We start from the raw sequence: 13841 nt of genomic DNA, 5'->3' as shown, positions 1-13841 counted from the left end.
TGTGAAAAGTGAAAATAAGTGTATAATTGTAACAGTTCATTGTTGGAGCTGAGCTTGATGAGAGAGAGGAGAGAGAGAAGAGAGAGAGAGAGAGAGATGCACAGCGTGTGCAGAGCAGGGGGACACGAGGAACAGTATTAAGAACTCGCCCCCTTTGCTGCCTTTTCCCGAGGGCGGGGTTTATCTGGGTTTGTGATGTCACGCACCCGGGAAGTAACTTGTTGTAGTCCCTACCAGCCGTTTTTGTAGGCATTAAACCGCCAGAATTTTCAATCAACCACCCCTTTAAAATAAAAAAACAGATTCACTGAGTTGGAAAACGGATCACCCCCTTGTGTCAGTATTTTGTTGAACCACCTTTTGCTTTAAGGCTTTAGTCTGTTGGGATCTGTCTCTACTAACATGTAGATTTTGCAATATTTGCCCACTCTTCTTTGCAGAACTGCTCAAGTTCAGTTAAATTTGATGCAGTCTTCAAGTCATTCCACAGATTTTCAATGGGGTTTAAGTCTGGGCTCTGACTAGGCCATGCAAGTACATTCACGTTTTTCTACTTCACCCACTGTCTGCTCAGTTTTGCTTTGTGCTTTGGGTCATTGTCATGTTGGAAGGTAAACCTTCTTCTCATTGACAACTTTCTGGCAGAGGACAGCAGATTTTCCTCAAGAATTTTACGATATTTTGCCCCATCCATTTTCCTTCTATCCTGACAAGTGCTCCAGTCCCTGCTGCAGAAACACCCCAGATCAGGATATTACCACCTCCATGCTTTACTGAAGGAATGCTGTTATCTGGATGGTGAGCTGTATTGGATTTCCGCTAGACATATCGTTTGGTGTTGAGGCCAAATAATTCAATTTTAGTCTCATCTACCTCAGAATGTGCGTTTTGGCAAAGCTCAGTCGTGACTGCATGTGGCCTTTCTTCAGGAGTGGCTTTTTTCTTGCACCCCTCCCATACAAGCCACATTTGACCTCAGCTGATCACAGTTAAAAATCAAATGGCTTTGTGTGTCATTGAGAAGGTGATTAGCTACACCTGATTGAGTTTACAAGTCATTTTTAGGAAGGGGGTGATCCTTTTTCCAACTCAGTGATTCTGTTTTTTGTTTTTTTTGGACATGTTAGTGTTATATCTTTCACTTGGATGTTATAAGTTGCACCGAGTAAATCATTTTTTTATTATTATTATTTATTTTTAGTCTTTCACACTGAATGGTGGGTAATGTGGATATTTAGTACGAAATATGTACATATTAAATTATACACCCATTATTAATTTAAACCTAATTATTTAGGTTCAGATTCGCAACTGACACGCTTCTCATTTCTAGCGCGGAAAAACAGGGCTCACAGAAAACCCAGATTTCTCTTGTGTAATGTAATCATGACATGCACTAATCTCATAAATATGAGATTCTGACATGACTTGAAGGCAGCATAATTTGCTGAAACTTCAGACAGCATGTGGTTGGTTGAAGTATTAAGTGTCACAGATTTCTAAACGTGCCTAGACTTCATTGTGTTGCTGGTTAATGAGCCTCAAAGTGGATTTGAAACCTGTCATGAATCTAATCACAATTATAAATAATAATGAATCCCAAAATGTTAAAATATCTCAATGAATTTCTTTCTTAGCTGTCTTAGGCAGTTTTTAAAAGTTTGCCAAACCAGTTTAGGGAGTTAACACTCCTCATTCTTGCTCTAGCATTTGAAAGGACTGTGAATGCTGAAGACATTTCATCACAGGAAATGACCAACACAGTGTCCATATTTTAAATAACAGTCACACCCTGTCAGCCACATGTATTTTTCTAAAGAATTTATAATTCTTACAGAATTACCAGATGTGGTTGTGAAGTACACTTTAGCATACAAAATATTACATATTACAGAAATAATGTCCTTAAAAAATTATACATAAATATATAAAGGGATAATTCACCCAAGAATAAAAATTATGTTGTTTTTTACTCAACTTCATGTTGATCCAAAGTTGCACAAGTTTCTTTCTTCTGTGGAACATAAAAGAAGATATTTTGAAGAATGTTGGGAAACAAACAGTTGCAGGTCCCCTTATTAAAAATATTTTTATTTTAAGTAAATTTGAGTCAATTTTAAAATGTAACATTATTACAAAGTGCACTTTAAAAAAAAAAAAATTACTTAAGTATTTTTTTTTTAAATATAGTCATGAAATTGTACTCTCTTTAAGTGCCCTTAAGCGACCTTGTATTTCATTATTAATATTATATCATCTGCAAGTATAGTTTTATACTTTTATACTTAAACATTTTTACTCAAAAATATACTTTTAAGATTTGAAGTACACTACAAGTGCACATGCAAGACAATTAAGTGCACTTATTTTTCACATAGGGCTGCTAAAGTGATATTTGAATGAATAAATAACTCAAATTCCTAAATGCAGATTTAACAAGCTGGGTTTGGATAAGGTCTCTGGCGCAGAGGAGCCCCCATCTCACTGTCAGGTGGAGGAGGTCCACACGTTCCAGCCCGTCCAGTCGGCTCCTCTAAATGCTGAGAAGATTGTTTATATAGACATCGGCACAGCACACTCTGTTGCAGTCACAGGTCAGAGCACTTCATTTACACTACAGTTCAGTGTGCTGTTATGATTTAATCTGAGGATTGACTTATAAACTATGAATGTGCCCTAAATGCAGAGAAAGGTCAGTGTTTCACCTTCGGCAGTAACCAGCATGGGCAGCTTGGCTGCAGTTCCCGCCGAAGCAGTCGAGTGCCCTATCAAGTGTCAGGACTGCAGGGGATCTCCATGGCCGCGTGTGGCGACGCTTTCACTCTGGCTATTGGAGCAGGTAAACAAGACATATGTATTAGTGAATCTCACCAAACAGGTCATATTTCACCCTAAAATCAAATGAAAAGAAAAGAAATGAGAAGAATAAGATTAAGAATTTATTATATTCTTGTTTTAGTTTACGTGATAAGATTACAAAATAAAAAAAAACAATTACTGTGAAAATTACACCTTTTTTTACACAGTATGTTAATGACAACTGGAGGAAAATAATGTCACAATACAAAGAAACTTAATGGCCCTAAAAACAGGCAAAAAACTAAATATAATATAGTATAATATAATATAATATAAATTTATACGTTAATGACAATTGGTGGAAAATAATGTTACAATACAAAGAAATGTAATGGTCTTAAAAATAGGCAAAAAAGCAAAGTATTTAAGATAGATAATATTCAATAATATAATATAATATTATATGTATATATATATATTGTCGCGGGGTGAATGAGAATGCAGACTCGGTACTGGTCGAAAGAGCCCCAGAGGGTGATTTATTAGCCCACACACTGATCACACGTGCTCTGATGAATGGTGCTCGGTGCCCGTCTCAGCGTGGTGCTCGTGGGGTGAAGTGCCGTGGTGCAGATCCCTCTCCCAGGGTGCCTTCGGAGTCTGTGAACAAGGAGAAACAAGCATTAATGTCGCCTGGAGCTCCGGGGTGCCTTCCCGCTGGTGTCTCTTCTCCTGGCTTTTAAGGCCAGCGGGAACGAGCTCCAGGTGTGCCACTCATCGCGCACAGGTGTTGTGCATCGGTGATCAGTGTGGCAGCGGCGTTTCCAGGGCGACGCTAATCTGGACTGCGCGGCGAGTTGCTCGGGCCGGGGAACCCACTTCTTGAGCAAGTTGACGTGGTAGATTTGCTCCGTCCGTCGGCGGCCCGGTTGCCGCACCCGGTACGTCACCGGTCCCATCCGTTCCACTACGGTGTAGGGCCCCTGCCAGGTCGCCAGAAACTTGCACGCAGCTGTCGGGACCAGTACCACCACTCGATCGCCTGGTTGGAACTCCCGGGCCTGGGCGGGCCGGTCGTACAGCCGTTGCGGGGCGTGCTGGGCGGTCACGAGATGTACCTTAACCAGCGGCATCGTGGGGTGAAGTGCCGTGGTGCAGATCCCTCTCCCAGGGTGCCTTCGGAGTCTGTGAACAAGGAGAAACAAGCATTAATGTCGCCTGGAGCTCCGGGGTGCCTTCCCGCTGGTGTCTCTTCTCCTGGCTTTTAAGGCCAGCGGGAACGAGCTCCAGGTGCGCCACTCATCGCGCACAGGTGTTGTGCGTCGGTGATCAGTGTGGCAGCAGCATTTCCAGGGAGACGCTAATCTGGACTCAGGATACTCGCCACAATATATATATATAATATTATAATTATGTATATGTTTATGACAATTTGGATAAAAGTAATGCCACAATACAAAAATAAACAAATAAATAAATAAAAAATGAATGGTCTTAAAAATAGGCAAAAAGCAAAATATATTTCAAATAGATAATATTCAATAATGTAATAATAATATAGATAATATTCAATAACATAATAATAAAGTATCTAAACTAATCTAATCTAATGTAACATAATATATTTCTTTTTTTGGGGGGAATAAAATTGGACCTGGCAACCAAACTATACAGGCAAAAAACTACAGCAGCTAAAATAATGGCAATGGCTTCAGACAAGGCTGCTATCACGCCATTAACTGCTTCAGACACAGAATGAGCTCTAGTGGGGCCAGGTGGGTTCTTTAATGTGACATGTGGCTAAAGGTCAGAATGTAACCCCGACTGTGTCCCAGAGGCTTACAAGACTCCGAAGACCTTTATTGTTTCATGTTGTCTTTGTTCATTCATGATTCTCAGAGGATCTGACATGCAAAGAAACAAGGACAAAGATGTCATTCAGCCAAATGATTTTGAATTGTGAGTAAATGTTCTGCTCCTTGATTCGGCAGAGGGGGAAGTGTACACCTGGGGTAAAGGGGCACGTGGTCGGCTTGGACGGAAAGAAGAGGATTCTGGGAAACCAAAGGCAGTGCAGCTCGATGAGAGCCACCCTTACACTGTCACGTCAGTGGCTTGTTGCCATGGAAACACACTGTTGGCTGTGAAACGTAATGTGCAGCCATAATTTCTTTTATGAATGTTAACAGTTCTTGAATGGACATTTATTGTAATGTCTTTATTGTAATTATCTACTGTTGATTTGGAATTACAAAGGTTGTTGTCATTGTTAAAACACTCTTGACTATATTCTCCTTCATCATTTCTCTCCTCAGCATTTTTTGAAGAGCCCGTTCCAAAGTGACATCACTGCCTCTGCCCAAATTACTGCACACACTCCGCAGAAGAGAGGCTCAGCTCCTGTCCATGAGGACACCAGTGTGGATTCATTAGGAATGTTAAGCTATGCAGTTGTGCTTATAATGTAACAGACACTGTATGCAAAGCTTTTTATAACAATAACAACAACAATAATAATTATTATTATTATTTTTATGTAGCATTGTAAATAATGCCTGATTAGGAAAAAACTGAAACAAACAAAAACAACAACTATATGAAGATAATTATGTGCTTCTTATGTTAACACATAATTGAACAATAATTGAAATTGTTAAAACAGTTTCTAAAGTGTATCATAAATACTGCCTGGGCATTACGAGGGCTCTTGTGGACAAAAATAAATTATTTAAAAAGCATTAGTAATATATATTTATAGTTTAGAATAATATATTCTTTATACTGCTAATAATAATAATAATAACAATAATAGGACACATTGTAAATAATGCTTAATTCCTCACTAAGGTCAGACTGCCTGGAAAACTGGGGGGAAAAAAAAAGTTATAATAATGAGATAATAAATTGCTGCATAAAACACAGTTTCTAAAGTGTATTAGAAATATGTACCTGAACATTATGACAGTTCGTATGTGAGCACTCTTCTTTGTGGCCAACAATAAATTCTTAAATCTTTAGTAATAAATATATATTTAGAATTTAGAGCTAATTATATTGCTAACAACAACAACAACAACAATAACAGTGTTTAATTGTTAATGTAATTATAATCATTGACAATTATTAACTATGGTGACACTTATTTTACAGTGTCCTTATTACACATGTTTTACTGTAGCAATAACAGTAAATTATGCATAATTACTTGCAAGTTGCAACTAACACTAAACCAAAACCTAACCCTAACTCTATAAGTACATTAATTAATATTACTCGGTACTTAAATATATAATTACACTGTAACAAGGACACCTTAAAGCAGTGTAACCAAAACTACTGCTATTTTATAGCTAAAACAATCACAATAAATATTAATATTAATGCATATCAAAAAGCATACTCATACTCGGATGAATACCATCAACATGGCAGGATACACAGCTCATGCGTCCATCATGATGTAATTCTTGTGCAATATGTGACGCTCACAACGTGTCACTTGTGTAGCGCGCGCTTTTCTATGCAAAACATATTAAACGTTGACGAGAGTATACTATGTTTAAATGAAGCCGAACTATTAAATAGTCTACCTCGAATAAACTATATAACTAATTCCATTTTTTGTGCTGTTCTGTTGACGTAATGTCTGCTCGTGTGCTTTCCACCGATAGAGGGAGTCGTTTGCCTTACAAATAACTTTTTGCAACCTTTTGTTTCCAACAATCCAGTTATTGCCGTTGTATGGATGTTTTTAATAATGATGACAATGTTTTTAATAAATATTGTATGCACTTTTTATGTAGTTTTATCAGTTTACGTTCTAAATTTGCATTTATATTTATGTACATCTAATATTTTTCATATTAATGTAAAATTGTGGAGCAATACAACTCCTATACAGTTATATTCAATGTATTCAGGCTGTGAATAATGAGGAGAGGGGATTTTTATATAAGCACATAAACGTTTTCATACAACCTTGTGTTAAGCACAAAGATTATAGTGCCTGCTGAAAATAAATACATACATATATACTTAAATGCACAAGCTAAAATCAGCCTAAGCCGGTTGGCTGCTTTTAGATGGTCTTTAAGCCTGGTCTTAGCTAATTTGCAGGCTGGTTTTAGAGGACATTTGACCACTTCTTTAGCCGGTCAGACTGGGAGACAGGCACCCCTTCTGAAACAGTTAAAACCAGCCTATGCTGGTTGGCTGGTCTTAGCTGGATTAAGCTGGTCTTCCAGCCTGGCCAAGCTGGTGTTCATCTGGTTTTAGCTGGTTGGTCAGCTTATCTAGCCTGGCCGGCTAAGACCAGCCTGAGCAGCTAAAGAAGTGGTCAAAACCCATATAAAACCAGTCTGCAAACCACCTATGACCAGGCTAGACCAGCCAAAACCATCTTGGGCTGTTTTTATTCCGAAGTGATATTTTAGTCCTTATTTTTAATTCGATAAAACATGCACACATCGCAAGCATACCACGTTTTGATAAAAAGTTTCTAAGACCATTTGGTTGTGAGAAGAATTTCCCTCAAGAGAAATCCTGAAAATTATTTACAGTAAAGCATTTAAATAATCCCCTTACTTGTTACATTACTGTACATAACTGTAAAATAAGCTTGCCTTTCTGATTTCTGCGAGGCTGAGAGAGATTTAAATTAGGCTCCTCCCTCATGCATAGTGGGTGGGGCTTTATATGCCCAAACAGATGGGATCCCAGCTTTGTCTCCAGGCTGTCAGACTCAGTGTTATTCTCGACAGGCGTTGTGAACCTTTCTCATCATCTCGGTTCATCAGCAAGCACTAGCGCTGCATTGACAGCCTCATCCCACAGACAGATTGCTGGGTTTAAGCTGTCATCCTGATGTTGGATCGAGCCGTGTTGCTCGAAAGAGAAAGCTGAGACGGGACAATACCGACGGGAGCTTGTGTGTCGTTGGCAAGTGAATATCAGTTTTCACATGCGCGCCGTGAAGGACTCTGTCACCGCGCCTTTCCAAGCGGAGGACAACAAACGACAGTTCCTATAGACGCTTACTGTAAACACCAGCAATGCCGGGGTTTGACTACAAATTCCTGGAGAAGCCCAAGAGACGCTTTCAGTGTCCTCTGTGTAGCAAAGCAATGAGGGAACCCGTCCAAGTTTCCACATGTGGACACCGATTCTGTGATACCTGTCTGCAGGAATTTCTCAGGTAAGGAGCCACATCCGAAAAACACATACTGTGTATTTTGCGTAAGGAGTAATGAAGCGTGGCAACAACAACAACAACAACAGAGGATACACACAACCAGTATTTGAAGCGATGGAGTCGGCGGTTTAAAACACTGAAGTGGGAATGATAAACAGTTTCGTCCATCATCGTTTCAACACACGCATGTCAGTCATCTGCGCTTATTGACAGTTTTGTATCTACCAGTAGGCCTTGAGTTGATCTGGCAGCCAATAGGATACCAGGGATGTTTGTATGCAAATTTATACGCAAATGAAGTTAGTTTGCTGTAGCGTCAGGAGACAAATACTGACAGATAGAGCAGCTACTACATGTGTTATGCAACACGAAACATTTAGAAAAGGAAAGGACAGGTGGGTAAACAGTTTAATCAAATTACAATATCAAAATTCTACACTTCAACATCATGGCAATAGTTATATGAGAGCAGTTTTTGTTTGTAGCACCATAGCGGAGCAATTCCTGTCATTAACATTAAGTAGGCTACACTGACAAAAATAGTAACCTAAAATGATAACGTGTATTAACTGGTTTTATTCAAGTAAAAAATATTATTTCACTTAACATCACTCAGTTAACCTATATACATTAGTTTATACCAGCAAAACTCGTTTGTATGGGTTAAGTCAAGTAGAAAGTGTACTTGTGGAGAATGTAAATATTTTGAATGTTTTTGAGTAAATATTTTGCTTTAGTAAATCCAGTCGTGGGATAGCTTCATAAATGTGGGAGAAAAATATTTTCAGACCTGTGTGTGTGTGTGTGTGTATGTTCAGGCAGTAGAGACGCTCAGCTCTGGCCCTGTCTGACATTTTGACCCTAGGCACTACAAGGCTCTTTGAGGGGGGCTTCATGTTGGATTAGGAAGCGAATCCTTTATTGGAATCGGTGTACTGAAAGACTGCCGGATCGTTCGCTCAGCACTAATTTGTGTTATTTGTAATTTGTTTGCTAGGTTGTGTAGGACCGGCGTAGCAATGCATGGAACAAAGATGCTCAAATTGAATAACAAGTCATGTGAAAAAATCTTTAAGCATCTTTAAGTTCTGCTATATAGTGTGATGCTTATTGTCTGCACTGTGAATTAAGGATGAGTGTAATAGCTTTCATTTTCATCTAGCAGGAAATTCTAAACAAGTACATTTACAGTATCAACCAAAACTGCTTATAACCATAAGAGTGAAGTGTATTAGCTATAAAAAGTAGTAAACCTCTATAAAGCAGGAGTGCCCACAAAGGACACTTCAGTACTAGGTGTATAATGTTATGTAAGTTTCATCCAGTCATTTGGATAGTTAGTTGCTTGGAGAATGACATGTTGACACTGTAAACATGGCACACTGGTTTTAAAACTGAATGATTGACAGCTGAGATGCACATTCTCCCCTGTGACGTTATAGTCTTACGTCATTAGTCATGCACAAATAAAAATGAAAAATTCACTGTAAAGAAATAAGTTTTAGAAAAATAAGTGTTGGTACTGCAACTTTGGTGTCAGTAAGACTTTTAAATGTTTTTAAGTCTCTTTTGCTGTCCAAGGCTGCATTTATTTGATCAAGAATACAGTAAAACCATTAATATTGTGAAATATTATTACAATTTAAAATAACTGGTTTCTATTGTAATATATTTTGAAATGTAATTTATTCCTGTGATGCAAAGCTGAATTTTCAGCATCATTACTCCAGTCTTCAGTGTCACATGATCCTTCAGAAATCATTCTAATATGCTGATTTGCTGGTCAAGAAACATTTATTATTATCAGTGTTGTGACAAAACAGTTGTGGTACTTAATATTTTTTGTGCAAACCGTGCTTCATTCTTTGAAATATAAACCTTTGGCAGTATTATAAATGTCTTTACTGTCACTTTTGATTAATTTAATGTGTCCTTGCTGAATATAAATATTAAAAACTTTTGAAAAGTAGTATATATTTTTAGGTGAGTTAACTGGCAGCCTCACGTGAGTCAGATTTGACCTGCGGGTTGCCGGTTGAATAGGATGTTACTGTACACATTACACATCGTCAGGCATTAGTTCAAATAGATTACATTGTGCCTTCTTAAATGTTGCACACTAATAGAATATCGCTGTATTTATATTTAGAACATTGACAGATTATTATATCATGCACTGATATCCGGACACAGCAGGGAACATGAGAGACTGAATTTATTTTTTTTTAACACACATGATCAATTCAACACCAAACAACAGCAACAATGGCACAGTGCGAGTCACGGATAGGGCGAAGATCTTATCTAGATTTTCCACATATCCAAACAGGTTTTGTTTATTTCCTGTCTGCATGTTGTGGAATATAAACAGAACTTGTGCTGATGCTCTGCTCAAAGATAAAAGGTCACAGGGTTTGAATGTCCACTATAGACTCTCACAGAAACACTGAGTTAGCATGTACGTTTTTGGATAGCGGGAGGAAAAAGGAAGCACATGATGCATTTTGCCTAAGGCTCTTTGTGTTTATGTTTGTTCTGTTCTCAGTAAACCTCTTTCCTCTCACGCCTACATAGGAGAAAGATTCTTCTAAAATGTGAAGCTGTGCTCAGTTTTCTTTTTTCTCAAAACTGCTTGAGATAATACAAATAAAAGACGTGCTGTGGAAGACTAAATGAAAGCAGACAATGCTTACGAATCATCAGGCCATTATTGTGTCACTCTGAAGAATGCCAATCTACGTTTTTACTCACTTACCAACTTTTGTCACCAGCTAATGAGTGACTTTTTAACACTAGTTAAAGCTACGCCTATTTAAAGTGTAGCGCCTATTGCACATAAACCAGACATCCCACACATTTGGCAAATTGCTTTTTTAAACTTCTCCCTTTTTTTGCTTTTATTAATAATTACGGGGGTAAGCTTTTAAAAAAAATATTTTAAAGAGAGTAGATGCACAAATTGCAATTTCTGGAATATTCATTTGCAAATTTCTGTTTCTTTGTAGAATCATTCAGATCTGTTTTGTGAACTGATTCAACCGATTAATTGAAAAGATCCAATTCTAAAGAATGGAATGCTATTCATGAATTCATTGTGTCTTTCGGAAATTCTGTGCATAAGTTTTAATTGATTTGAAAGTGATTTACATTAAAACTTCATTAAATTGAATCTCCACATTATGAGAAATTGATCTAAACCAGGGGCTCTAAACCAGGGGCCCGGGGCCCACTAAGTGGCCTTTTAGCGAACTTTCAAGGGGGCCTCAAGATGACTTAAAATAAGACAAAACAAGCTTTTAAATGACAAAAAAATCAAGATATTTTGTATTTTAATTCACCTCCTCAACAACTGTTTTTTTTTTATTCTTTGAAGAACCAGGATTTTCACGGTCTTGGAAAACTTGAATATATATGAGGTAGCTTAATTTTAAAAGAGTGATTTCAAGACCTGGAAAGGCCATGTAAATTAATTCAATTTTAATAGGTGTTTTTATAAAATAAAAATAAATAGTTTTCTAGTTATGCCAAGATCTAAAATATTTTATCAAAAAGAAATTTGTGAGTAAAAAAAAAAAAAAAGATAAAATCCTTATCCAGTAAAAACAAACTGCTGGAAACGTTACCCATCCTTTGAATATTGTTGTGTGAACAATGGTAGGCCTTGGTGTCAAAAAGGTTGAGAACCACTGATCTAAATGTTATATTAAACATTACTTGTTGAATTTGTTTAGATCATGGTTTACATGTATTGTGAATATCAGAATCAGGAACTCATGTGCTAGCGTGTTAAGATGAGTATGTGCTGTGTTGACAATGACATTGCGTGATAACCGTGCATTCTCTTCTTCTTTGTTGTATACAGTACACATTCAAAGTTATTCCATCCGTTACTGCAGTAAGCCTCTGATCAGTTCAGACCTGCCGTCATATTGGGAAACTTTGCCATATGTGTGAGGATCTACATGGGTTATGCTCTTGCACAACTATGAATCACCATCTGCTGTGTTTTAACCATTATTAGAAAAGGGCCTCCAGCTACTTCAGGTTGAGTCTCACGCTGCATGCACTCCTATAGACTTGCCTCGTAAAAGTCAGTTTCAGATTCAACCCTGAATCATCTCAATCAAACACCATTCACTTGGATTTGTCCCATGCACACCGACGGGCTTTGACTTTGCGCCCATGTTGGTTTATTTGTGTGGTAAATGGATGCTAGCGTGTTAAGATGAGTATGTGCTGTGTTGACAATGACATTGCGTGATAACCGTGCATTCTCTTCTTCTTTGTTGTATACAGTACACATTCAAAGTTATTCCATCCGTTACTGCAGTAAGCCTCTGATCAGTTCAGACCTGCCGTCATATTGGGAAACTTTGCCATATGTGTGAGGATCTACATGGGTTATGCTCTTGCACAACTATGAATCACCATCTGCTGTGTTTTAACCATTATTAGAAAAGGGCCTCCAGCTACTTCAGGTTGAGTCTCACGCTGCATGCACTCCTATAGACTTGCCTTGTAAAAGTCAGTTTCAGATTCAACCCTGAATCATCTCAATCAAACACCATTCACTTGGATTTGTCCCATGCACACCGACGGACTTTGACTTTGCGCCCATGTTGGTTTAGTTGTGTGGTAAATGGAGCGTGTTTCTGCTGAAGGAGGAATGCATAAGGCGGTTATCTCAGAAGGCCTAATCAGAGCCGGGAGGGTCAGGAGGGGCCGACCCTCAGGCCTTATCACTCCGGCAATCAGCTCGAGTCACGTGACCTTGACGCTAATGCAGAATAGATTAACCTTGAACTGAGGGCATTTGGTTCACTGCCATCACACAAAAGAGGTTCTCATAATATGGGCTAACATCTCTGAATGCACATACAAGGGCACCCTTTATAGCATTAAGCAATGGTTTAGACAAGTTAGAAGTCAAATAAACTCCTGGATTTTTTCATGTGGTGCTTTGTGAGATAGTGGTTACTGGTTTGTAGTCTGTTATTCAAGCTTTAGCTTTGTTTGTTTAGTGTCTGAACTTCTTGTGTACATATTCTACTAATACTTATGGACTTCCATGCTTTTTTTGTAGTACAAATAGTGTAAATAGTGCTTTCCAGGGTTGTAAAAGTTAACTAAAACTATTTTTTAAATAAAATAAAATATGGCGCCCGGGGAGCAGTTGAGGGTTCGGTGCCTTGCTCAAGGGCACCTCAGTCGTGACGTGGTATTGAAGGTGGAAGAGAGCGCTGTACATTCACTCCCCCCATCTACAATCCCTGCCGGACCTGAGACTCGAACTCGCAACCTTTGGGTTAACTGAAACTACAATTAAAACCATAAAAAAAAAAATATATATATTAAAAAACATTTTATTTCAGCTAGTTACCAAGGCAACATTTCTCATTTTCATTTAATTTAATTTGATGTACTAAAATAATTACAACTAAAAATTAAATAAAAATGAATAAAAAACTATATAGACATATTTAAAAATCTAAAACTAATACAAATGGCAAAAACACAATTAAATTACTAAAATTTTAATTAAAATTCAAAAGAAAACAAAAAATATATAGGCTTATAAAATAAAAACTAACTCGGAATATTGATAAAAAAATAAAATAGTTTTCATACCGATTTGGGACACAACTATTGATTCCAGCAGAATTTCATGTTAGCATGTAGTAGGGATGGGTATCGTTAAGGTTTTAACGGTATTACTACTCTTACCGATACTGCTTATCGATTCGGTACTTTATCTGTATTCTTATCGTTACTTTTTGTTTTATATATATATATATATATATATATAATGACAAATTAAGAGCTGAATTAACATTGCTTTATATTCTGAAAT

The 13841-nt window shown here is 37.7% G+C and overlaps 2 protein-coding genes across 2 annotated transcripts in view; both read left to right on the top strand.

The window, feature by feature from the left end:
* Positions 1–5540, top strand: part of LOC107661116 (serine/threonine-protein kinase Nek8-like) — a 14628-nt gene extending 9088 nt beyond the window's left edge. The window contains exons 12-15 of the mRNA XM_016450589.1: positions 2431–2594; positions 2687–2839; positions 4791–4949; positions 5115–5540. Of these exons, the coding sequence (XP_016306075.1) occupies positions 2431–2594; positions 2687–2839; positions 4791–4949; positions 5115–5143 (505 nt within the window). The 3' untranslated portion in view covers positions 5144–5540. The remainder of the gene's footprint in view (positions 1–2430; positions 2595–2686; positions 2840–4790; positions 4950–5114) is intronic.
* A 1965-nt stretch (positions 5541–7505) lies between these two features.
* Positions 7506–13841, top strand: part of LOC107661115 (TNF receptor-associated factor 4-like) — a 42451-nt gene continuing 36115 nt past the window's right edge. Inside the window, exon 1 of the mRNA XM_016450588.1 lies at positions 7506–7993. Within this exon, the coding sequence (XP_016306074.1) occupies positions 7851–7993 (143 nt within the window). The 5' untranslated portion in view covers positions 7506–7850. The remainder of the gene's footprint in view (positions 7994–13841) is intronic.

The sequence above is a fragment of the Sinocyclocheilus anshuiensis genome, unplaced genomic scaffold (assembly GCF_001515605.1).
Source record: "Sinocyclocheilus anshuiensis isolate Anshui unplaced genomic scaffold, SAMN03320099.WGS_v1.1 scaffold583, whole genome shotgun sequence".
Lineage (NCBI taxonomy): Eukaryota > Metazoa > Chordata > Actinopteri > Cypriniformes > Cyprinidae > Sinocyclocheilus > Sinocyclocheilus anshuiensis.
The sequence above is the reverse complement of the archived record's forward strand: the minus strand, read 5'-3'. Positions and strand labels throughout refer to the sequence as shown.